General features: G+C 40.7%; 1 protein-coding gene across 1 annotated transcript in view; it reads left to right on the forward strand.

Annotated features, from left to right (window-relative positions):
* The window catches only part of ncf2 (neutrophil cytosolic factor 2), a 37,888-nt gene that overhangs the window by 4,158 nt on the left and 8,244 nt on the right, over positions 1 to 25,486 (forward strand). Inside the window, exons 2-12 of the mRNA XM_078561381.1 lie at positions 6,499 to 6,581; positions 6,937 to 7,045; positions 8,858 to 8,992; positions 10,049 to 10,156; positions 12,817 to 12,876; positions 15,310 to 15,353; positions 18,332 to 18,473; positions 20,244 to 20,291; positions 21,059 to 21,134; positions 22,144 to 22,202; positions 23,750 to 23,901. Coding sequence (XP_078417507.1) covers positions 6,499 to 6,581; positions 6,937 to 7,045; positions 8,858 to 8,992; positions 10,049 to 10,156; positions 12,817 to 12,876; positions 15,310 to 15,353; positions 18,332 to 18,473; positions 20,244 to 20,291; positions 21,059 to 21,134; positions 22,144 to 22,202; positions 23,750 to 23,901 — 1,016 coding nt within the window. The remainder of the gene's footprint in view (positions 1 to 6,498; positions 6,582 to 6,936; positions 7,046 to 8,857; positions 8,993 to 10,048; positions 10,157 to 12,816; positions 12,877 to 15,309; positions 15,354 to 18,331; positions 18,474 to 20,243; positions 20,292 to 21,058; positions 21,135 to 22,143; positions 22,203 to 23,749; positions 23,902 to 25,486) is intronic.

The raw sequence follows: 25,486 nt of genomic DNA on the forward strand, positions 1-25,486 counted from the left end.
GAAGACTTTTGATTCTTGCGATATTAAGACCAGTTCTGAGGGAGATGAGGTCTATTCAGGCCTATTGGGTTGCACCTAAACAAAGAAGGACCAATGTCCTTGCAAGGTGGTTTGCTGGTGCTATTGGGGGGTGTTTAAATGCAAAATTCACAGGAGGATGGGAGCCAGGGGGCAAGATTAGAGAGGAAAGACAATTTACACATAGAATTTGGAGGGACAGATATCAATAGAATAAGAAATAATAAGGTATTACATGGGGTCAGAGTAAGAGGGAATGCAATAAAACCCACTGGGCAGGAGTGTGATAAATAAGGTTGGTGAGGGGCAGGTGAGAATGGAAACTTGGCTCCAAAAATGACTGGGTACAAAATATTCCTGGATATATGGTGTTCAGGGATGATAGAGAAGAAAATAATAGGGGTGGCAGCAATAAGGAGAATACTACAGTGCTGGAGAGAGAGGTTGTCCTAGAGGGTTCAGGGACAGCATCTTTTTGGTTAGAGCTAAGAAACAATAGAGGCGTCATTACACTACTGGGTGTACTCTATAGTCCACTTATTCTATAGTTGGTGAGACAGATATATAGGAACAAATTTTCTAGGAAATTACAAAGAGGTGCAAAAACTATACAATAGTTATAACGGAGGACTTTAATAATCCTAATATGGACTGGGGTAGTAATAGTATAAAGGACAGAGAGGGGAAGAGTCTCTAAAGTGTGCTCAGGAGAATTTTCTGCATCAGTATGTTTGCGGTCCAATAAGGAAGGATGCATTGCTGGATCTGGGGAATGAGGTAGGTCAAATAGGTCAAGTGTCAGAGGAGGAACACTTAAGGGACAATGATCACTGTATCATAAGGTTTAGCTTAGCTATAGAAAGGGACAAGGGGAAATCCAGAGTAAAAGTAATTGACTGGGAGAGGGTTAATTTCAATGGGGTGAGAACAGATCTGGCCCAGATAAATTGCAAGGAAAGATTGACAGGCAAATTTGTACGAGTTATAGACTGCCTTTAAAGAGGAGATTGTTCAGGTACAGTTGAGGTACATTCCAATGAGGGGGAAAGGTAGGACAAATCAAGCCAGAGCTTCCTGGATATTGAAAGAGTTAGAGATTAAGATGAGGCAGAAGAAGGGTGCATATGACAGATTTCAGGTTGATAACACAAGAGAGAACCAGGTGGAGCATCGAAAGTTCAGACGGTAAGTGAAAAAAGAAACAAAAGGCAAAGAAAGAGTATGGGAAGAGACTGGCAGCTAACATAAAAGCAAATCTAAATATATTCTATAGGCATATAAATAGTAAAAGAGTAGCAAGTGGAGGAGTGGGGCCAATTAGGAACCAAAAAGGGGATTTACACATGAAATCAAATGTCATGGCTGAGGTACTAAATGATTATTTTGCATCTTACTTTACCAAGGAAGACGATGCTGCCAAACTCATAGTCAAAGAGGAGTTATTTGAGATATTGGACAGGCTAAAAATTGATAAAGAAGGTGTTACAAAGGCTGGCTGTACTTAAAATTGATAAGTCATCAGAATTGGATCGGATGTATCCTAGAATACTGAGGGAAGTAAAGGTAGAAACTGCAGAGATACTGGCCATAATCCTCCAATCTGCCTTAGATACAGGACTGGTGTTAGAAGACTGAAAAGCTGTAAATGTACACCCTTGTTCAAGGAAGGGTGTAAGGATAAGCCCAGCAACCGGTAGCCAATCAGATTAATCTTAGTGGTAGGAAAATTTATAGAACTGATAAACCAAGACAAAATTAACAGTTGCTTGAACAAACATGGGTTAATTAAGGAAAGCCAGCAAGGCTTTGTTAAGGATAAATCATGTTGACTAATTAGATTCAGTTGTCTCATAAGGTAACAGAGAGGGTTAATGCGGTTAATGTGGTTGTTGTGATGGTACATGGGCTTTCAAAATGTGTTAAGTGCCACATAACAGGCTTGTCAGCAAAGTTGAATCACATTGAATAAAAGGGGCAGTGGCAGCATGGATATGAAGTTGGCTGAGTTCCAGGAAGCAGTAGTGGTGAACAGTTGTTTTTCAAACTGGAGGAAGATATATAGTGGGGTTCCCCAGGGCTTGGGATGGGAACCATTGCTTTTCTTGATCTGTATGATTGGTCTAGACTTTGGATGTACTGGACACAATTTCAAAATCTGCAGATGACACAAAACTTCAAAGTAGTGTGAACACTCAGGACAACAGTGATAGACTTCAAAAGGACATAAGTTGGTGGAACAGCTGCTAGATGAAATTTAAAGTGGAGAAATGTGAAGTGATACATTTTGGGAGTAAGAATGAGGAGATGCAATACAATGGGTAAAATTCTAAAGAGGGTGTAGGAGCAGAGGGACCTAGGCATATAGGTGCACAAATCATTGAAGGTGGCAGGGCAGGTTGAGAAAGTGATTAATGGTTGTTTGGTAATACAGAACTTGAGTATTACTGAAAAAAAAATACACGTTGAAGCTTTTCGTCTTGCACTCATCAGGACGCTTCACAAGAATAACAATATAAGGGGAAAACAACAATTTATACTCTATGTGAAGAGAGTGATGATTAGTTGGCAAGTGGATTCAGATTGGCAGAGGTGTTGCCATGGAGAATGCACCAGTTATAGTGACTGATAGTTAACTGTCAACCATTGTTTGAAATTTAAGCCGGGCAGCTTGACACTGATTGGTCAAGGCATTGCCCTGAGGAATTAATCAGTGAATGGCTGTCACTTATTTTGTTTAGCTGAAACAGTTGCAATGTCACTCCATCAAAGACGTGTTTCCCATGGAACCCAACAAAGGCGTTTGCAAGAGCTGGGCCTAGAGAGGATCCCATGGCAACATCTATTTGGGCATACATTAAAACTGAACTCAACTGTGCGAGTTACTGAATTCGTAAGTTCAATGAATGCTGATTCACACAATGGTGGCAGGTCAAGAGTGCCATGATATAGTGCTGCAGTGCAAATATCTATGGCTTCCTTAAGTGGGACCTTGGTGAATATCCAAAAAATTTGAGCAACAGGTGAAGCTAGCTGTTCCACGTTGCTACTATGCGATAGCAACACGAGTGGTATTCACCACTAACAGGATGATGCCATCAAGCCAAGAAGACGTTCTGCCTATCACACAGATGAGTAATGTGGTGTATGTATTTCAGTGCCAGTGTGACACTAGGTATGTAAGCCGTACATCCCAAAGGCTGGCAGATCGGAACAAACAGTATGCCCCAGCCACTGTTCGCAAGGGGCAAGGTACAGACCGTACCCAACCAGCCTGTGTTTGCAAAACTCAAAACACAGTGTCCAACATTAGATGTGATTCCATGATTGGACAACATTTGCTAAATAATCCTCAATGTGCTAAGAATTAGGCTGACAACCAGTCAGGCTTGCAGTGTGGTACCTTTGTGTATACTGGAAGCTACATATATTAATACACAGGGCCCCATTCTTTGCAGTTAGAAGGAACATGTACACACATTGTACCTGTTTCAGCTAAACAAAATAAGTGACAGCCTTTCACTGACTCATTCCTCAGGGCAATGCCTTGACCAATCAGGGTCAAGCTGCCTAGATTAAATTTCAAACAATGGTTCACAGTTAACTGTCAGTCACCGTCACTGGTGCATTCTCCATGGCAATGCCTCTACTAATTGAAGCCCACTTGCCAACCAATCGGCATTGTCTTCACATGCAGTATAAATTGTTGTTTTCACCTTATACTGGCATTCTTGTGAAGCATTTAATGAGTGCAAGACAAAGAGCACATGTCTCTTTTTCAGCAATACTAACATGGTTAATAAGGCATACAGAATCCTGGAATTTATAAATAGAAGCATACACTACAAAAGCAATGGTGATGGTGAACCTTTATGAAACATTGGCTCAGCCTCATTTGGAGCATTATGTCTAATTCTGAGCATTGCACTTTAAGAAGGATGTAAAGACATTAGAGAGGATACAAAAAAGATTTGTGAGAATTGTTCCAGGGATGAGGGACTTCAGTTACATGAATAGTTTGGAGAAGCTGGTGCTGTTCTCCTTATAGTAGAGAAGGTTTAGAAGAGATTTGATAGAGGCGTTCAGAATCATGAGGCGTTTGGACAGAGTAGATAGAGAGAAACTGTTCTTATTGGCAAAAGAGTCGAGAACCAGAGGACACTAATTTAAGGTGGGTGGCAAAGAACCAAAGGCGACATTTTTATTTTGTTATGCAGCGAGTGGTTAGGATCTGGAATGCAGTGTCTGAGAGTGTGCTGAATGCAGATTCATTTGTGGCTTTTAAAAGGGAATTGAATAATTATCTGAAGAGAAAGAAATTCCAGGATTTTGGGGAGAGGATGGGGAAGTGGGACTGGGTGAGTTGTTCTTGTAGAGATAGCATGGACACAATGGGCCAAATGGTCTCTGTGTTGTAACCATTCCATGGATCTATTCTAAATTTTCCAATCCAAATTTTTTAAAAAGAAAAATCCAGTTATTGATCCACAAGGGTTTGCCATTTACTCTTACTGCCTCATCTCACTTTTCTGAGGTATGCTGTATTTCAACCTGGTCACCCTTGTTTATGTACTAGCTGTTCTCCCTTCTATGGATATATTGGTGTGGTCACTGCTTTTGAGGCATTCACCTACATTTAATTCAACTGCTTGATCTACTTTGTTACACATAACTAGAACTAGCAATGCCTCATCCCTTGTAAAGATAAAAACATTGGCTGGGATTTTCTGGCCCTGTCACGGGTGGGACCCACCGTGGGCAAGGCAGCGTCCCAGCCAGAAGTCCATTGACTTGCAGCAGGACCGGAAGATCGCAGCGGTGGGCGGGTGTGGAAAATCCCACCGATACTGTTTGAGGAAGGAGCCACACCTTAGGAATTCCATTCCTTTCTCTGTGTATACTTCCCCCCCACCCCCACCCCACCCCACCCCAGACCCCAATTAATGAGTGTGTGTGATTAAAATCTCCCAGAACAAAAATGTTGTTATTCCCTACTCATTTTTCTGATCTGTCTACATATGAGATGCATACACATTTCCTTCCACAATTACCGGTTCTTTGGTACAACCCCACTATTTAACAATCCCTGTTTGGTGTCCACATCTTTCTTCTTCCCTCCTTGTAGATGTTTGTCCCCACACTGAGCACTTAGAGAAATGTAAACTGTTGTAATGGCTGTCTAACCTAACAATTTTCATTACCCAATTCTGGCAACTGTTTTCTACAAGGCAGTTATTCTCAACTGCAAAAGGACCCCTCATGTTCCACAGCGTATTAATCAGCTCTATCTGAGACCTCCAATTCTGGTCATTGCTAAATATTTCCCTAAGGTCTTTGAAACAATGCAATCGAAATGAAACAAATTACTTCTGATGAGACTCCATTGTTCATATCTACTATAGTGTGTGTGGGGATATCTTTTATCTCTAGTTCAGCTTGAAATTTATTAATTTTGAATCCATGTCCTCTAATTATTTTTAATAGAGTATCTGCATTGTATAAAGACACATTAACATTTACTGCTTAAGTATTTTAGATGATAGGCAAATTCCCTGCAGGAGTTCTTTGCATTAACATTGCACATTGGTGGGTCTACAATTCTTCTTTCATGTTTAGGAAGCTGTGTTTAGCAACGTCATTATGCGAGGGGTCAGTGCAAGGTTGCTGCACCCCCAGAATCCGAATTGCAGAAGTGGTAACTACAAACCTGTGAAGAGGAAAGAAAGAAGTTGCAATTGTACAGCACCTTTCACAACCTCAGAATGTCCCAAAACGGTTCACAGCCAATGAAATATAGCCACTCTCATATTGTAACCAAATACAGCAACACACATCAAGACCCTGCAAATAGTGTAAGATAAATGAAAACTGTTTTAGTGATGTTGGTTGAGAGATGATTGTTAGCTGGGCACCAGGGGAACTCTCCTTTTCATCGAATAGAGTCATGAGATCTTTTACTTCCACCTGAAAAAGGCAGGTTTAAAATCTCAACTGAAAGATGTCACCTCAAACACTGCAGCACTCCCTCAGTACTCCACTGGAATATCAACTGAGATTAGTACTCACGTCCTGGGGTGGGGTTTCTGAGGTGAGTATGTTGCCATGGGGTGAAGGCTGACTTTGAAGGGAAGTCTCAAACCCAGCTGCACTAGTTCCACCTTTGTCTCTGGGTAAGATTCCTTTTTTAATTATGAGCAGGAGAGTGGTCAGTATTTGTACTCCGTTTTTTACTACACTTTCAGGCATTACTTGTTTTGTTCCCACAATTTTGCTCGCAAGCTGAAAACAGGCATTCTCTTGTTTTGTGATAAAAGATGGATATCTCCCCATGGAATTGTTATTATTGCATGAGAGCTAAATAGGAAGCAAATTAAGTTGACAATGAATCATTGCAAAGCGCTAAAGCTTCTTGAAGTACAGATGGGTTACCATAGGGTACTTTTGATTGAAAAGGAAGACTAATGTGTACTCCTTGCTCTTTAGGCATTTGATAAAAGCATCTGCAGGGATGAGCATTTAGCAGTCGCTTTCTTTCAACGTGGAGTAACTTTGTACAAAAATGAAAAGTAAGTTGCTTTGCTACACTGTTTTGGAGTCAAATCCAAACGCTTCCAATTGAAATCAGCAACTGCCTATAGGCTCCAATGGTAGATCGGAGCAGACTGGAAAAGCTTGACATTGTTCTTCACAGTTTCAATAATGGTCTAGAATTACATTTTTAAAACTGTTTAAAAACACTGTTAATGTGAGAATTATGACTGACTCACAGTGCCGCTTTTATTTCAGTTGCTTCTGAACTCGGTCCTATATACATGCTGCAACTTGCAAATGAAAAATTCTTGATGAAAATATTCATTTAAGTTAAATGTTACTTATGTGATGTACTTTTGGAATTGATGTTGATCCAAATTCTGTGTCTAGATATGAAGAGGCCTTGAGGGACTTTATAGAAGCCTTTAACCTTATGAGAGGGAATCAGTTGATTGACTACAATCAGTTGGGCCTGAGGTACAAGCTGTGCACTTGTCAAGTAAGTACATTTAAACAGCTGATACTCTGGGGGAAAAACAAACTGCGCATTCCCAGCTCACCAGGGGAAGTGCAGTTGTGGTGGTGACAGAAAAGTAGATCAATTGTTCACAAGACCATAGTAGAGACTAGTATGTAACACTAGAGGTCTTACTGCAAGAGATGACCCAAAGAAAGGCGACCCTCTTTGAAGATGAGCATCACCCTTCAGTAAAAGCATAGCTATCATCTGCATGGATTGCTGACTGAATACCTAACTTCAAAAGAGGAAGCAATGCTGCTGTCAAAAGAGAGGTAATGATAAATGTACTGCTGAACTTTGCAGGAATTTCTTGTGGGGTGCATCAGCTGTGATACAAAGCTGAGTTGTGAAAAGCTGCATGTTCTGGATTGTGCACAATCTTTCTTTGTGCTAAAGCTTTTCTTGATGGTGGAGGTGGTAGTCAAAGATCAACAAACAAATGCTGAGATGTCTACACCCAGATGCTCCATGCTTTTAGGACGTTTCCGGCCGGCATGTATATGGAAGATTGTATTGTTCACCTAAATGACACCCAACTAGTGTTTCACTTCCTCCAAAAAATGTGGGAACCTCAGAATGTCACATATCATTGTTACTTCCTGGATAATGTGCAGGATGATTTTCTGTAGTGGGTACCGCCTGATTATTAATTGATTGGAAAGCTTTTCTTTTCATGAAGGTGGGTAACGTGAAGAATGTTATTTAAGCATCATTAGATAAGTACACGTGTGACTCTTTGTAGATAAGGGAAATATGTACCTGATAAAAGATGTGTATCCTGTCAAACTAATGCCTTCAGCCACCAGAAAAATTATGAACATGTTCCCCTGTTCACGTTAATATTCATCACTTGCTTATAGAGCTGTGTACTGTGGATTGTCTGCCCTGATGTGGCAGATGTTCCTTGGAATGGGTTGGAAGGAAGCCAGCACGATAACAGCCTGTTCCATGCAGTGAAGGTGGGAGACAGGCTTTCCCTAATCTGTCTAGGATCAACTCCTGCACTAGTGATGGTCGTGGCCAGAATATATTTTTGGCTCATCTCAATTAAGCGTTCAGAAAGATCCCAGGAATACCTATTCTGATGCATTGTAAAGTGTCATGCCAAAATCAGCAGAATGCAAGAATAGTGAAGAAAAGGTAATTTTGGATAAAAAAAAAACTAGAATTCAACAATGGAGAACTTGAGCAAAGAGCAACTACTATGTGGAGCAAAATTCAGCGCGGGCACATGAAAATGCAAATTCGCAGTTCCCCAAAAATAATTTTTTAAGAAGTTACCTTCTCCCTTTAAGAGGGTAACCTGAGCAGCCGAGCTCCCAAAGACGCTAGTGCACCTAGTCTTTTTTGGATAAGACTGGAATTTCGGAGGAGCCTAAAGCAAAATGTAATATGTGACCTCCAGACTGCTCATTTAAATAGGTAACAGAGCCAAGCTTCACCAGCTTGACTTTGCCAAAACACTGGTCATAAGTTCAGACATGGTGGGACTTGGACACATGGGCCGGAATTTTACGGCCCCGTCGCGGCCGGGATGGGGCTGTAAAACACGGTGAGCCATTCTAAACTCCATTCACTTCAGTGGGACCATAAAATCCCGCGTCATAACATTCCACCCATGAAGTCCCATGCCCAATATCTGAATGTACACCAATATGCAAGATTAGTAAAGTCACATAATATTTATTCTGTCGTGTTTCAATAATTGTTGTTAATAGTTGCTGATGTTTTAAACTTACAGGTAGAAGAAAAACCAGTACTCTGTATTTAAACTTATATTGGCCCTTCTAGGTACTTCACAATGTGGCGCTGGCACATGCCACAATACAGAAATGGGACAAAGCTGAAGAGGCTTTAAAGAAAGCCTTAACTTTTAAAACCGAGGCCAAGCCCAATTTTGTGGATCAAGCTCTGGAAGCTGTTCTGGTATTGACTTTATTCTAATGTTCACAGGCCTGATATCTTCCCCTCCTCTTATGTGCTCACTATACACGTCCATTTTCCACTGTGCCCACCGGTTCTTGCTGTTTATTGATCTTACTGATTTGGCTATTTTTTTCGTAGAATATTAATTAAAACATGTAGTTTTGCCTGGAGGAAGATATAATTGCTTAAGTATCATTAATTGCTAATATGGGTGATAAGAATCAACTATAACTAGCATAGGGAGTAATCTCAGCTCAGCACAGTTTTACTTAGCTAATAGAATAAGCAATTGATCTCTGCTTCAGACTCATTCCCTGATGCAGTAATGGACTGGTACACACCCTGTCTCAGTTGATATTAGTTAGGGTGTTATCACAGGTCTCATTAACATGCAGGAATGACAAGAATAGAAATTATCTTTCCTTCAGTGGAGACATTCACTCATTGGGTTTAGAGTCATAAAGTCAGAGTTATACAGCACAGAAACAGGCCCTTTGGCCCATCGTGTCCATGCCAGCCACCAAGCACCTATCTATTCTAATCCCATTTTCCAGCACTTGGCCCGTAGCCCTGTATGTTATGGCATTTCAGGTGTTCACCTAAATACATCTTAAATGTTGTGAGGGTTCCTGCCCCTACCACCCCGTCAGGCAGTGTATTCCAGATTCCAACCACCATCTGGGTGAAAAAACCCCCCTCAAATCCCCTCTAAACAACCTGCCTCTTACCTTAAATCTATGCCCCCTGGTTATTGACACCTCCGCTAAGGGGAAAAGTTCCTTCCTCTCTGCCCTATCTATGCCGCTCATAATTTTGTATACCTCTATCAGGTCCCTCCACTGATGTCAGTTAAACATCAATCAGAGATTTCACATCTTGTATTGAATCTGGACAAAATTTGTTGGTGCAACTATAGTGAAAATAAACTTAAAGAGTGGAAAGCAATACCCCCCACATTAAAGTGCTCCATTCTAAAAATGACTCCTGCAAGTTTGGGAAGTATCTTGTGTTTTTGTCACATGTTGACTGGATCTAATCCCTGATTCCTCTTCACAGAAGCAGGAGCTGTTTCAACTCCTACAGCTGCCAACAGGAGAACTCTTCAGGCCGAAGAAAAAAATTGTAGCTCAACTGGAAAAGCAGGACTTCCTGGGAGAGGCCAAGGTACTGACTCATTCCCAAAACATTCCCACTTCATCAAACAATATGGAATGATTTTGAACATCAGACATCTGTGAACTTAATTATGAAGTGATTTGCTCAGCAGAGCTTCAGCCCAGTACTGTGAACATTGTATAGACAGCTGCTGAACAAAGGGCTGCAATTCACAGTCACAGGTACAATCATAAGGTCTCTCACTTGAAAAAAATTGGTCTTATCCATAAAATAATTAAGGCTTCAGAACCCTTTCCAAAGTTTGTAACTAGGGATAACATCTCGTAGCAAATTCAAAACCAGACCAGTAAGTAGGTGGGATCATTGCTTCAGTTCTGAGGCTTTCTCTTCCAGTGATGAAATCCATATAAACCTAATAATTAATGCACCACTAGATACAAAAGTAAGTGCAAAATATTGACTTTTATTTGAAAACATAGACTTTTTTTGTTTATAGTTTACATATTTCTGGACAGTTGTTAAAAACCTGGATGAATAGCAACACAAAATTGCAGGTGGTAATAATACTAGGCTATGATACATAACCTCTTCAACATGATTGTCATTCTTTTCATGATAACTATTGAATCTAGAATCAAGTATTCTTAACTCCTGTGTTGCAGTTCATGCTTCATTTGCTCTGCAGAGTCTGCTTTATAGTCCACTGCCAATGAGGTTCTTGTACAAGCTGATAGGATTCAAAGAATGACCTAGAGTGACTTTCTCTGAGAGAGGTCATTGCATCTTTTAAGAAGAAATTGGATGAATATTTGAAGCAGAGGCAGAGGCCGGGGTGGTGGGATTAGTTTTGGATTGCAAGTGGACCGATGGCCTCCTCCTGTGCTGCAGTGGTTCAATAGGAGTGCTCTGCCCTCCGTTGGCCATCCTCCCACAGTGGCTGAGGTCTGAAAATTACTGCAGCTAATCTTGACTTTGTGCAATAGTGTGAAACAAGTGATAGAGGCTCGAACCTATTTTACATCGCTTACGATTTTTATTTCTGTTGCAATAAAAAATCCAGCAAGATGTAAAACAAGTTGCTGAGTCATTCTTACATTCAATTAAAATTACCCCTGTTTTGTGGAGCTTGCAGACCTTCATTCCTAGTGTCCAAGGGCAACATTTTCCCCCCGTTGGGGGGGTTGTGCGGGAGCATGTGCGGGCGGGCAGGTTCCCAATCGGCACCCCCGGTCGGGGGCACGCTGCCATTTTACAAGGACAGGCCAATAAGGCCCACCCAGTGTGACGTGGGGCAGGAAGGGCTTATGCGCTCCCTGTGCGGGCGGGCGGGATTTCCCTGAGCCAGGAGTGCGTTCTTTCGCGCATGCGCACGAATGAGTGCACAGATCTCCCTGGAGCAAAGTGCTGCCTCAGGGAGATTGGCTCAGGTTTGAATCATTAAATAAAGATGAGAAAAAAAATCACTGACATGTCCCATCATGTGCCACTGTCACATGAGGTGGGACATGTCCATTTCTTTTATTTAGAGATTTCATACAAATTTTAATAACCTCATGAAACCTCATCCCTCCCTTGGATGAGGTTTCATGTTTTTTAAGAAGCCCGCCTGGGCTCCCAGCCTGCCCACCAACCTTAAGGTTGGACTTTATCACTTTAATTACTCTTTTAATGGCCTTAATAGGCCTTTGACAGTTCAATGGAGTCGCAGCCGATTCGGCTGCGCGCCCACCAAACTGAAAATCTAAATGACACGAGGTGACATCGGGACGCACGCCTGACATCACCTCACGTCATTTTACGTGTCGGCAAGCGGGCCCCGCCCCCCCACTCACCAAACAGAAGATTCTGCCCCAACTCCTTCATGAACGAATGCTGGAAATATTCAGCAGGTCAGACAGTATCTGTGGAGAGAGAAACAGAGTTGACAGGCAGAATTTAATCAAGCCAATAGGAGAACCCTTCATCGCCTCCTTTGGGGAAGGCCCACCATATTAAGTACCAATCAGGTACTAAGTGGCCAGAGGTGGGGTTTCCGCAGGATCAAGGACTCCACAGGCTAGAAATCCCACCCCTCAGAGCTGCCAACCAATCAGATGCCAGCAGCTCCCCATTACCATCAGTACCACTGGGAGAGCATTAACTGCCGATAATGCACCCGTCAAAAGGCCAGGATCAGCAATGGACCCACGTCGCAGTTGAGTGAGGGCAGTATGGGGGTTGTGGGCAGGATGGGGGTCGTGGGGGAGGGAGTAAAAAAGACAAGAGTAAAACCAAAACCTATGAAGAGAAAGGAAACAAAATGGGATGCAGGGGTTAGGGTCTGAAATTATTGATAATTAATAATTATATAATAATAATTATTGAAATTATGTTGAGTCCAGAAGGCTGTAATATGGTTAGACAAAAGACGAGGTGCTGTTCTTCGAGCTTACATTGAACTTTATTTGAACACTGCGGTAGGCTGATGTCAGAGTGAGAACAAGTTAGAGATTTAAAATAATAGGCGACCAGAAGCTCGGAGTCAATCATACGGACTTTCATGAATGAACTTATGTCTGTTGTGTGTCTTAGTGTAAATGGGTTATATTAAGGGTATGAGTGTGTGTTATTAACTAAGTCAGCATTGTGCAGACTGCTGACCTGACAGAACATTCGCCAGTGTTCAGAGATTACAGACTGATTCCAGCTGCTTTCTTCTTGCATTCTAGGTGGTAGCATCAATCATTGACAAAGATGCATTCTCTGGCTTCGCTCCCCTGCAGCCTCAGGTACATTTTACTTCATAAAATTGGTTAAACAAAAAACAATGAACATATGGCTTAGGCCACAGGTATTAATTACATTAATTAATCTGTTTTCTGTACTGTAGACTTGATGTAAAAGTTACTTTTTTCAGAAATAAGGGTGCTGAAATGTCATCACTCTGGTACCAAATGAATGGTACAGTCTAGACAGATAGGGAATGAATTTGGGGCTGGACCTGGTTCCCCTGCAAATCCACCCCATTTTGCCTCTGTCAGAAATTCTATTAATCTTGGGGTCTGATGTATAATAAGCAAAACTGGCTTACTATTACCTAACTCTGACCCTCAAAATGGAATAATGCTCCATATTGTACTGTAGGATTGAACTTAGCTGCCTCTGCCATTAGCTAGACTTGTCTGTGAACATTTAGATTTTTGATTTTTTTACCTGGCAAGTTGCTGACAGTGCAATCTGATAATGTCAAAGTGAGGGAAAGCAGGCATCTGGGACCTGAGTGAACAAGGCAAGCAACTGTGTCGCTCCTTAACAATCAGGTTGAAGGATTGAGAAACCAACAGTGCAAGGACTGAGACGGCAGTGTAAGAATGGATAAATTCAATGCCAAAACAGGTATAGAAGAGGAAATAAATAAAGAGAAAAAAGGGATTGAATTAAGAGAAAGAGAAAATAAAGAGCCAGAAATAAAAGTTAACATTTTTTAAATGTTTTTAAAGTTTTCAACAATTAACACCTGAAAAATTGAGACTATACACTTGTAATAGTTAATTTTCAGTGCCAGAGAGATTGTTTGACAATAATTAACATACATCACTTTATTAAAAGGACACTTAGTCTGCAATGGGCAATACTTAACTTTCTGTGGTGAGGTTAATTATCTACTGTGCATGTCATTTATGCCAATCAATGGTGAGGTAGACAGTGAGATGCTGTTTCTGCAAAGCTCATAGCAAAGCAGCACAACTCCAAATTTTTGGATTTAACTGTGCATCTGCCCCACATCTGCAGTTGCTGTACCATTTGTGCATAAATAGCTATAGGTGCTATTTGCTCCACCATAATACCAAAGGGAAAATGTGGGTTGATAACTACAGGAAGTAGTGACATTCAAATTTTAACTGTTGTTTCCATTTAGTTTTGGTTATAATGTCATTTGGAAGCTCTTTTGTTCTACATATCTATTTTGTAATGGGATTAAGTAGAACGTATCAGTACATAAAAAACTGTAATTATTGTACTACTTTTATTGGTTTAGATAAAATGATAATTTTCTGTAGCTATTTATTTACTTATGCTTCTATTATCATTGGCTGTTCTTTGATTTCTAACACTTCCTTTTTCCTCCTGTGTTTATTCTACATTGCTGATTCACTTTCATTTTCTCTCTCTCTTACTCTTTCTCTGCTTTATTGCCTCAGTGAAAAACCCAACCCTCTTATGTCCACTGATTTCTGACGTGTTATTTTGAATTTCTCCTTCACAGCCCGTTTCTTTCCTCTTGGTTTATTAGCATGTTCAGAGACCCACAGCCCAAAGAAACTGTACCAAAAATATATTAGATCATACATTGTCCAACCTTCAAAAGAATACAAGCAAGTTATCTGGTTTCAAATCACGAGGAAAGGCAGTGGCTGGTAAACATATACAAATTTTATTTCCCTCCTTCCCTTTCTGCTCCTGATGGTAACAGTTCAATGTGGAGCATTGGTGCAAGTTTATCATTCTTTCTTTGAGAACATGGCTCATGAGTGCTAGAGGTTGATTCATCCATGGGATCCACCAGCAGAGCCAAGCCTAATCAAGCAGCCATACATGTGGACTTTTCATTAATGCTCAATCAATAATAATCATAAATGGGGACCCTGGATAATTATTTGTCCCCTCTCCATCTCTAGCTTTGAGTCAGCAATGCCAGTCCATTACTGCTCTAGATTAGATCATTCAGCCCAGTAATGATATTAATGACCATACTTTCTTAGTCTGGTTTATTCAGCACTCCACAATAATGTGCAACAAACCATTGAAACCCTGGAAGCTAAAAGTATGTCTTGTGTTCCTGTGTCCTGTGTGTTACACAGTCCATATGACTCTGAACTATCTTCAGTAATTAATGTATATCCTTTGTATCTTTGTACAATGCAACTTTGCAGAAACAACATCTCACTGTCTACCTCACTATTGAATGACATGAGTGACATGCTCGGTAGATAACTAACTTCACCATAGTAAGTTAAGTATTGCCCAATGCAGAAGAATCCTTTAATTAATGTGATGTGTGTTAATTACTGTCAAACAACCTCTCTGGCACTGAAAATTAGCTATTACAAGTGTATAGTCTCATTCGTTCAGGTGTTAATTGTTTCATTCATTTTATTCAGTGAACTGTTTTCTGCTTTTCAACACTTTAATGAGATATATGATTCTTATTTAATTAACAGGCCCCTGAACCAGTTCCTCAAAAGAAAGCTCCAGAAAAATTCAAGTAAGTGGATTCTACTCACTGCTTTGTTTTACTTTGAGTTCCGATCAGCATGTGCTGGTTACTACACAGCAGTTGAAAGTGGTGTGGGCCTACCTTTGTATGTGTATATGTCACCGCAGTGAGTTATGGAACCAATCATGCTATTCCGAAAGGAATGCATACTACAAGAATGAAGATCCACTGGATGGCCAGTACTTACTGCCGCTGCTGAGCAGAGGCTAATTTACTGGCTTTAAGCCACTGTTATTTTTCATGGATTTGCACTCTATTCTGTTCCAGAAATTCCCAAAAACCGCAACGTGATAATGATCAGAGAATCTATTTTTGTGATGTTGATTGAGGGATAAATATTGGCCAGGACACCAGGGAAGTAGTGAAAGATAGAACTGGATTCTAATCTTTACACACTTCTATAAGCTTTTATTTACAGAGACACACATTGCAAACATGCACCTCCAAACCCAACAATCACAGTTTCAGCCTTCTCCTCTATGTAAGAACACAAGTGAATTCCCAGTTATTGCCCACCACCTAAATACAATTAAGTGCTCAATTACCATACAGTTAACACTGAGTGTGCTTTACATTCTTTGTCTCTCAGAAAAGACCATTCATGTACTGCAGCACCCACAGATCATGTGCAATCTGCCCCTTTGTGAACTGTACCTCATTCATTTAATCTCCCGAGGGAAATGTCTGCAAAATACTCCTTGATCCTGAAAGGTAATAAAATCATAATCCAGAATAGTCACCTATTCTCACATTTCCACTGCAGACCTGCTTGTTGGGTTCACCCTTGCCACCATCTCCAACAGCAGAGACAAATGTGCTCTGTGGAGAAATTTGAATACTGCAGTTCAGTTTTATTGCCATTCAAAAACCATTCCTAACTAGGCAATTATGTTCAGTTATGGTAGCACTTACATCTCTGAGTCATAAGGTTCCAGATTCAAAGCTCACTCCAGGGCTTGATCACAAAAATCAAGGTTAACATTCCAGTGCAGTACTGAGGGGGTGCTGCGCTGTCAGAAGAACCGTCTTTCAGGTGAGATGAGGCCCTATCTGCCTATTTGAATGGATGTAAAAGATCGAAGAAGGGAAGGAGAGTTATCCCTGGTGTCCTGGACAATATTTATCCTTCAATCAACATCACAGAATCACATAATCACAATTATTATGGCGCAGAAGGAGGCCATTTGGCCCATCGTGTCTGCACTGTCTCCCCAAATGAGCATCATGACTTAGATCCATTCTACTGCTTTTTCCCCATACCCTTGCACCTTGTTTCTATTCAAATAATCATCTAATGCCCTCTTGAATGCCTTGATTGAACCTGCCTCCACCACACTTCCAGGCAGTGCATTCCAGACTCAAACCACTCGCTGTGTGAAAAAGTTTTTTGTCAGATCACATTTGCTTCTTTTGCAAATCATTTTAAATCTGTGTGCTCTTGTTCTAGATCCCTTGATGAGTGTGAATAATTTCTCCCTTTCTACTCCATCCAGCCCCCTCATGATTTTGAATACCTCTATTAAATCTCCTCTTAGCCTTCTCCTCTCCAACCTCTCCAATCCAGCTTCATAAATTAAGTTTCTCATCCCTGGAATCAATCTTGTAAATCTCTCTCAAATGTGATCACATCCTTCCTATAATGTGGTGCCCCGAACTGTACACAATACTCCAGCTGAGGTCTAACTACTGTCTTACATAAGCTCAGCATAACTTCCCTGCTCTTGTACTATATATCCTTATTAATAAAGCCCAGGATACTATATGCTTTATTAACTGCTCTCTCCACCTGTCCTGCCACCTTTAATGATCTATGCACAAAAACACCCAGGTCCCTCTGCTCCTGCACCCCCTTAGGAATTGTATCCCGTATTTTATATTGTCTCTCCATGTCCTTCCCACCAAAATGAATCACCTCACAATCCTCTGCATTGAACCTATCTGCCCACTCCACCAACTTGTCTATGTCCTTTTGAAGTTCCACATTGTTTTCTTCACAGTTTACAATGCTTCCAACTTTTGTTCCATCCGCAAACTTAGAAATTGTCCCCTGCATACCCAGATCTAGATCATTAATATATATCAGGAAAAGCAAGGGTTCCAATCCGACCCCTGGGAAACTCCACTACAAACCTTCCTCCAGCCTGAAAAATATCAGAATTCTCCTCTGGTCATTATCGCAACACCTTTTGTGGGAGTTTGCTATGTGCAATTGGCTGCTGCATTTCCTACATTACAACAGTGACCACATTTCAAAAAGTGCCTTATTAGCTGTTAAGTGATTTGAGACATCTGGTAATCATGAAAAGCGCTAGACAAGTGCAAGTCCTTCTTTCTTTTCATTCTTTTTGGAAGAGTTAATCATTTTAGCCCCTAGCTGGAGGTTTGTTCACCTGCCTTCTTGAGACAGATTTCTGCCTCTCAACTTATAGTCTACAGTTTATTAAAGATAGTAAGATAATTCATTGGAAAGTTGACAGTGCCACAGTTTCCCCTTGTGGAAGCGACTAGAACTGGGGACACAGTTTAAAAGTAAAGGGTCTCCCATTGTGAGGAGTTTTTTTTCTCAGAGGATTGTGAATCTGTGGAGCTGTCTTCCCCAGGTAGGGGCGGGGGCCGGGATATCGAATAGTTTTAATGTTGAATTTGATAGATTATTGATTGACAAGGCATTCAAAGGGCATAGAGGGTAGGAAGGACAGTGGAGTTGAAACCACAATCAGATCAAACATGATCTTACTGAATGATGCAGCAGGTTCAAGGGTTGAATAGCCTACTCCTGCTCATAATTTGTATGTTGGTATGTATGTTCATATGTAGCACTAATGGCTTTAAAAGGAGTTTATTGGGATAAACTGTCTAAACCTTATTACAAAATGGGCTACTGTTGTGATATTCTACATTGAACAAAGGACATAAAGACAACATATTTTAGATTTTAGATTTTATAAATGTCTCCTTCCTTGCAGGACACTGGAGGGTGCACCTCACCGCGTGTTGTTTAGCTTCATCCCAAATAATAGAGGGGAGCTGGAAGTACAGTCAGGAAATATAGTCTTCCTGCTGAAGAAAGGACAGGACAACTGGGCCACAGTCATGTTCAACAATGAGGCAAGTTCTAACTAAGTTCAACCTCCAGAGCAAACTGATGAGTGACTGAATAAAACCACAGGTTGCAGATGGCTGGCCAGTGGTCCCAGAATCATATTTCAGATTCTTTTATTGCAACAATATTTTGGTAGTTTTATGATGGAATCATGGACAGACATCTGATGACGTTCAAAGCAACCTTCCAGTAAAATGCCTTTATAATCAATAACAATGAGTAAATCAGAAAAAAGAACAGAAGCTGAGCCAAAATGTTCAACACTGTAAATGTTATTTATTTTTGGTATTCTGTTGATGGGAGACAGATAGCTCAGAGCCTAGCATTGACCACCATGAGTGAACCCTCCACTCAGAGAGCTGGCAGTTTTATCCACAATGTGAGAAATAGTAAGATGAGATCAAAACAAAATTAGCAGGTGGGTCATTTCAGTGACCAGCACTGGCAAGATACAAAGGGTAAACACCAGAGAATGACCAGCCAACCCTCAGAATTCAGATTGAAGGACAAAAAAAAAGCTAAAATATAATTTTTAAAAAGCGACATAGTGACCTAGCTCCTCATGACTACATGAGTGAGTGACCAAGAGTTTCCTAAAATTCAGCAATTTAAATTTCCCACCGAAGTGCATCACCTCCAGGCACTGCCCACACCCCACCCTTCACCCTGCTTCATGATGTCACTGGCTGCTATAGGGGAAGCCTTTGGCTCAGTGACATTGCCAGCAGAGTGGGGACCCACCATAGAGGAAGCTGGAGCATTCGGGAATTCTCAGCATTCTGGAGGGGTCTGAAATGATGAATGCTGGTTCCTTGGCTTCCTGTCTTTGGCCTCCTGGTTGTTGGAACATGTCACACAACAGCTACTGGTGTGAAACCACAAGGAAAAATACTCAGCTACAGGGGACAAAACCTTTATAAGATAAATGCAGTAACATTAGTAGAAGTCATGTGAACATGTCATGTGATTAAATATTACAGATCCAGCATCAATGTGGTAAGGATGTCACATATTGAAACATCCATTATCTTGATCGAGAATTAGCACCTGTACCTGTCCTGTAGCTGAAAAAGCTCCTGTAGGAGGAAAGGGTGAGGGACTAATTACAATGGGCCTCTATTGTGAAGCTTTACAGGCAAACAAACTTAACAGCCTCTGGTTTACTTGAAATAAACACTATGGAGTTTGTTTTTTCTGTTCCTCTTCCTGGCCTCTGAACCCTGTTCCATCTATGGCCTAACTTGAGAACTACCAGAACTCACCAAAATTGAGGCTGGCTCCACTGCAATCCCTTCACCCTTGATCTCATTTTGGGCCTGACATAAGGTGGCATCCTCATTTTGGGCCTTGGCATTGTGAAACTAGAGTTCCTGGACTATTGAATGTTTAACGTTAGTCTACATTGTGCCAAACAAATCATGTGACTGAATAGTGCAGGGCACAGGAAAGTCATTGAGATCATTTCAACAAGATGTGTTTGTTAACACGGCAGCTACAATAGAACTATAACACAACAAATGCAGCTCTGCCCCTCCCTTGAGCACTCAACTCATTCTTTAACACCTGAGTTCAATCTGTATGATTGTCCAATAAAATACTGATGTTCTATTTCTTGAATTTGTTATGCTATTTTTTCTGCTTTTTGTGTTTCATTTGACATAACAAGTAATTTTAAAACATCTTTCTAGCTGTTAATGTGAGTAAATCCATTTTGGTTTAATTTGATGTACATTGGTTATAGATATCTCCTAACTGTGTTTTCTCTTGTTTGTTAGACGGGGTTAGTTCCCTACAACTATTTGGAGCCACTGGAACCTGAAAAGGTAAAACTGTGAGTGGCATGTCTATAAGGGAAAAGTTCTATTCTGCTTGATGTAGAAAATAACATTAACTATTTCTTTTGATCTTGAAAAGCTCCCCTCATGGCCAGGCAGATCCGGAAAGTGTCATATTCAATCCCTGCTTCTTGCTGATTATATTTCAGGCAGTGGTAGCAACCCTACATTTGGATTCAGTGCACCTGGATTAGGTAAAGGAAAAATCATTCAGTATCACAATCCCAATTGCTATCCAGTGACCTTTGTTGGCAGTGCATGCATGTTGCTGTGCTGCCATTCTGGTCCTCCTCCTTGGGGTTGAACAGCCTATTGAAATTTAAGAGAGGTACAGATTGTGCTTTTACTACCATCAGTGATGGTCACTGAATCACAAGCAAGAAATACAGTTCAAGCAGCATTTAATTTCTGTTGAAGAGTCATGTGGACTCGAAACATTAACTGTGCTCCCTTCCACAGATGCTGCCAGACCTGCTGAGTTTTTCGAGGTATTTTTGTTTTTGTTTTTAATTTCTTTACTTCCCAAAACTGAACCGTTATGTTCCCAGGTAGACACCAGGTAAAGAACTAGTAACATTTGTCTAAATAAGGCAAATCCTGGATTTTCTGATTTAAATTTGAACAGAATTTTGTTTAAAAATGCACTGTGTGTTATTCTTTTCATAATTTATTTTAGAAAAAAGTCCTATTTCAGCTCATGTATATAGATCATGAACCCCGAAAGAGATGATGTTTTCTATGTGTTTTTTGATTAGGGTGAAAAATCTCCACCTTCCAATATCCCAGCACCGCCCACAACAATAGCTCCTGAAAGACCAGCCAGTGTGAAAGGTGAGGAGGTCCAGAGTCTCACCAAATGGTGTGACTGTAACTGCATCAGCTAGAAAGTTACAGACATAACAAATTATGTAAAATATGAAAAGCAAAATGGCCAAAAATCTTTTAAGAATTAAAACTGTGAGGCTCAGTACATTCTCACAATGACTTATGATGTATGGGACTAACTGTTGTGGAAACATGCTGAGTGTATGCCAGTCTAGCTGTCATTAATGGGAGCTGGAAAATGCAAGTAGCTTTCAAAGTGTAACTGGGTAAATACTTGAATCAAAACCATTTGCAGAGCTATGGGGAAAGAGCAGGGCACGTAGGACTAATTGGATAGTTCTACCAATGAGATGGCACAGTCGCAATGGGCCAAATGGCCTCCTTCTGTGTTGTATCATTGTGTGATTCTTCTACATTCAATTGAAGAAGGCCTAACCCCTTTGCAATTTGACCTCCCAAACAGCAACGACAGAGGCCTTATAACAGAAGTTTGTCTAGTGTCTGGTGCAGGAGATACATGGACTGAAAGTCCTTGGGGAAACTGAAGAGAAAACCGTTTTTCCATTGATCCGTCCCTTCATCCTTCCTCTGCTGAAGGTATGGTTTGATAGGCATCGGCAGCACTCTGAGTTCTCAGGGAGAAAATTTCATTTGTCAATTGGCTTTGGAAGCGACTGCCTGTGTTCAGGTTTCTGCATATGCAGCTACTTGTAAAATAAGTTTGGGGTTTTGAACATCCTCAAAGGTGTTGCATCTCCACTTTTGTACTGGAAATGGAGTTGGATCAAGAGCATGGGAACCTGAGACTCATTTTATAATGATTCAGGGAAATGGATGGCTACTGTTCAGTTGTCTGATGATGAATTGACTATGGCCATTGATGAGTAAGGCCTAGAGTGCCCTAAAGTTTGAGTGACATGGCAGTGAGTAATAGAGAAAATTACAAAGTTAGCAAAAAAAGTTTAATGGACTGTTGGGAGTTAAATTCATAGAAATGTATTTGTTCGTCTTTCAGATGAGAATTCATGCACCAATGCAAGTCAACAGGTGATAGAACATTCAAAAAAGATTGTGGTAAGGGACTTTAACTTAAGTATTACAGAAAACAGAAACTAAGCTGTGCGTTTATTTTGTACATTATCATATTGTTAAAGTACTTCATGCACGACAAATTAAGATGTGACTTATTATGTAGCAAATGCAGCAATCATTTTGTGGCCTGCAAAAACTAACGAACAGTAAAGAGATAATTGGTTTTTGGTGGTGTTGGTTGAGGGAGGAATGCTGGCCATGTCATTAGGAGAAACCCCTGCTTTTCTTTGTATAGTGCAGTGGGATCTTTAATGCTGATGTGAACTAGACAGCCTTTGTTTAACATTGCAATGGAAGGACAACACCTCTAACATAGCACTCCCTAATTTATTGTACTAGAGTAGTCTAGAATATGTGCTGAAGCTCTAGAATGGGGCTTGAACTCACAACTACTACATAAAAGTGCTACCAATTAAAACAAGTTGCATGTCATCCTGGTGCCCCAGTGTTAAGTACAAAAGTTGATTCTTAGTTTCACAGTGGTAGAACAATGTGGTCATTTCTTTTAAAGTTACAGGTCGGGTATCTCACTCTTCTAAAGAGCAGGAGGTGGTCTGTGAATCGTTTCACAGATTCTTATGTTAAGATATTTCTTTGTTTGAGAAGAGAATTATGTATGTAGAAAAGGGTTTTCTGCTGCAATGGAAAATGGTATTGTTTTGATCTGAATTTTAATTTCTTAAAATTTATTTATTCTTGGGTGTGGGTGTGGCTAGCAAGGCCAACAATATTGCCCATTCCTAATTTCCCTTGCAAAGGTGGTGGTGAGACACCTTTTTGAACCACTGCAGTCTCAGCTGTGAAGGTACTTCCACAGTGCTGTTGGGTAAGGAGCTCCAGGATTTTGAACCAGCAATGAGAAATGCAAAAGCAAAATACTGCAGGTGCTGGAACTCTGTATTAAAGACAAAATGCTGGAAATACTCAGTAGGTCAGGTAACATCTGCGGAGCAAACTAGAGTTCACTGCAAGACTGATCTTTCATCAGAATTTTTGATGAATGCTGTGAATTACTTTCTTTTCTATTAACTTAATTGAATTTCATCAACAATAATTTTCTTGACTAGTTTCTGAGCCAGCACCCCTAATTTTGACACATGTCCCCAGATGTTGGCGAGGAGGACTTTGCAGGTTCGACTGGGCAGGATGTGCCTTTGTCGTTTCAGTGCCCAGGTTGATATCAGGTTTTTTTACTCTTCCAATTTTTCTGTAGCAGTTTGATATAACTGAGTGACTTGCTAGGCTATTTCTGAGGACAATTAAGAGTCAACCACACTGATGTGGGTCTGGAGTCACATGTAACAAGGCTGGTCAAGGACAGTCTTTGCTACACACCTTAACTTATCTCAATTGTGGAATAGCACTAAATGAAGAATTATTATTATTCGTAAAGACATCAAGGACTGAGAGGTTTGTTAGCACTTTTAATTCCTTACATAAGCCAATAATTTGATCAATGTAATCCATTTGAGTTACTGACTGTACAATATAAAATGTCACCAATCTGCAATTTTCTTCCTCGTGGAAAGAGCAAAGATTACCATATGCCGGTATCTTCCATTGTTAAAGTGCACTTCAAGTACACAGTAGCCATACGTGTAAAACCCGGGCTGTCACATAATGAACTGTTGGCTGTCATCGGTAAGAAGCTTCATCTTCCTGAGAAAAGACTTGGGCTGAGGTATGAGTAAAACTTTTTAAATATATTTAACACCGCCACAAAAATGTTTTGTTTTTCACATTTACTTTTCATTGAATTTTTGCACTTATCAGATGAAGAATTATCAATGCTGGGAAATTTTATATTCAAAGTTGTTATCAGCTATTTGGATCAGGTATAGCACAACTTGGATGCAAAGTAAACTTTTTCTACCCTACTCTGTTTCAACTCTGATCTTCTACTGCACCAACATCACTTTAAACCACCTTGGTAGCCAGAGTGGCACTGCCAATTCACTTCAAAATTGGGCCCTTGTTGCACTGTGGATGCTACACCTACCAGAAATTGAATTGAGCATAGACTCATAGATAGACTCATAGACGTTTACAGCACAGAAGGAGGCCATTCGGCCCATCGTGTCTATGCCAGTCAACAAAGATCTGACTACACTAATCCCATTTTCCAGTGCTTAGCCCATAGCCCTGGAGACTATGGCAACCAAGTGACTATCTAAATACTTCTTAAATGTTACGAGAGTTTCTGACTCAACCAACCCTTCAGGCAGTGAGTTCCAGACTCCCACCAATTTCCTTAACTCCCCTCTTAGTGTTCTATCGCTTACCTTAAATCTATGCCCCCTGGTTATTGACCGCTCTACAAATGGAAAAAGTGCCTTCCTATCTATGCCCCTCATAATCTTATATACCTCTATCAGACCCCCTCTCAACCTTCGCTGCTCCAAGGAAAACAACCCCAGCCTATCCAATCTTTCCTCATAGCTCAGACCCTCCAGCCCAGGCAGCATCCTGGTAAATCTCCTCTGCACCCTGTCCAGTGCAATCACATCCTTCCTATAATGTGGTGACCAGAACTGCATGCAGTATTCTAGTTGTGGCCTAACCAGCACTTTATACAGTTCCAGCATAACCTCCCTGCTCTTGTATTCTATGCCTCGGCTAATAAAGGCAAGTATCCCATATGTCTTCTTAACCTCCTTTTCTAACTGCCCTGCTACCTTCACGGATCTGTGGACATGCACGTCAAGATCCCTCTGATCTTCAATACTTTCCGGGGTCCTACCATTCATAGTGTAATCCTTGCCTTGTTAGCCCTCCCCAAATGCACTACCTCACACTTTTCTGGGTTGAATTCCATTTTCCACTGTTCTGCCCACCTGACCAGTCCATTGATATCCTCCTGCAGTTTACAGCTACCCTCCTCACTGTTTACCACCCTACCAATTTTTGTGTCATCTGCAAACTTCTTGATCATACCCCCTACATGTCCAAACCCATTTCATTTGAGCTATTATAGTTAGCAGAGAAAGAATGATTTGAATTCAAAACCAGAGGTGAAAGGACAACGTGCCCACTCACTGCATCACCTAAGCCTGAAAATTAACTTCCTTTTAACCTAAACTTTTTTAATAAGTTAAATGTGCTCCATTACAAAGACACACCCATCCATTCAGTGCTTTCATAGAGCAGGTCTATAGTTGTTTGGATCCAGAGGTGAATTACCATCAGTTGGTATTTTTTTTCACAGACAATTTGAACTTGAGTAATTTGCTGGCCATTTTCTGTGAACTGCTCCTGCTCTATCACTG

This window comes from Cetorhinus maximus, chromosome 17 (genome assembly GCF_964194155.1).
Source record: "Cetorhinus maximus chromosome 17, sCetMax3.hap1.1, whole genome shotgun sequence".
In the NCBI taxonomy this organism is placed as follows: Eukaryota; Metazoa; Chordata; class Chondrichthyes; order Lamniformes; family Cetorhinidae; genus Cetorhinus; species Cetorhinus maximus.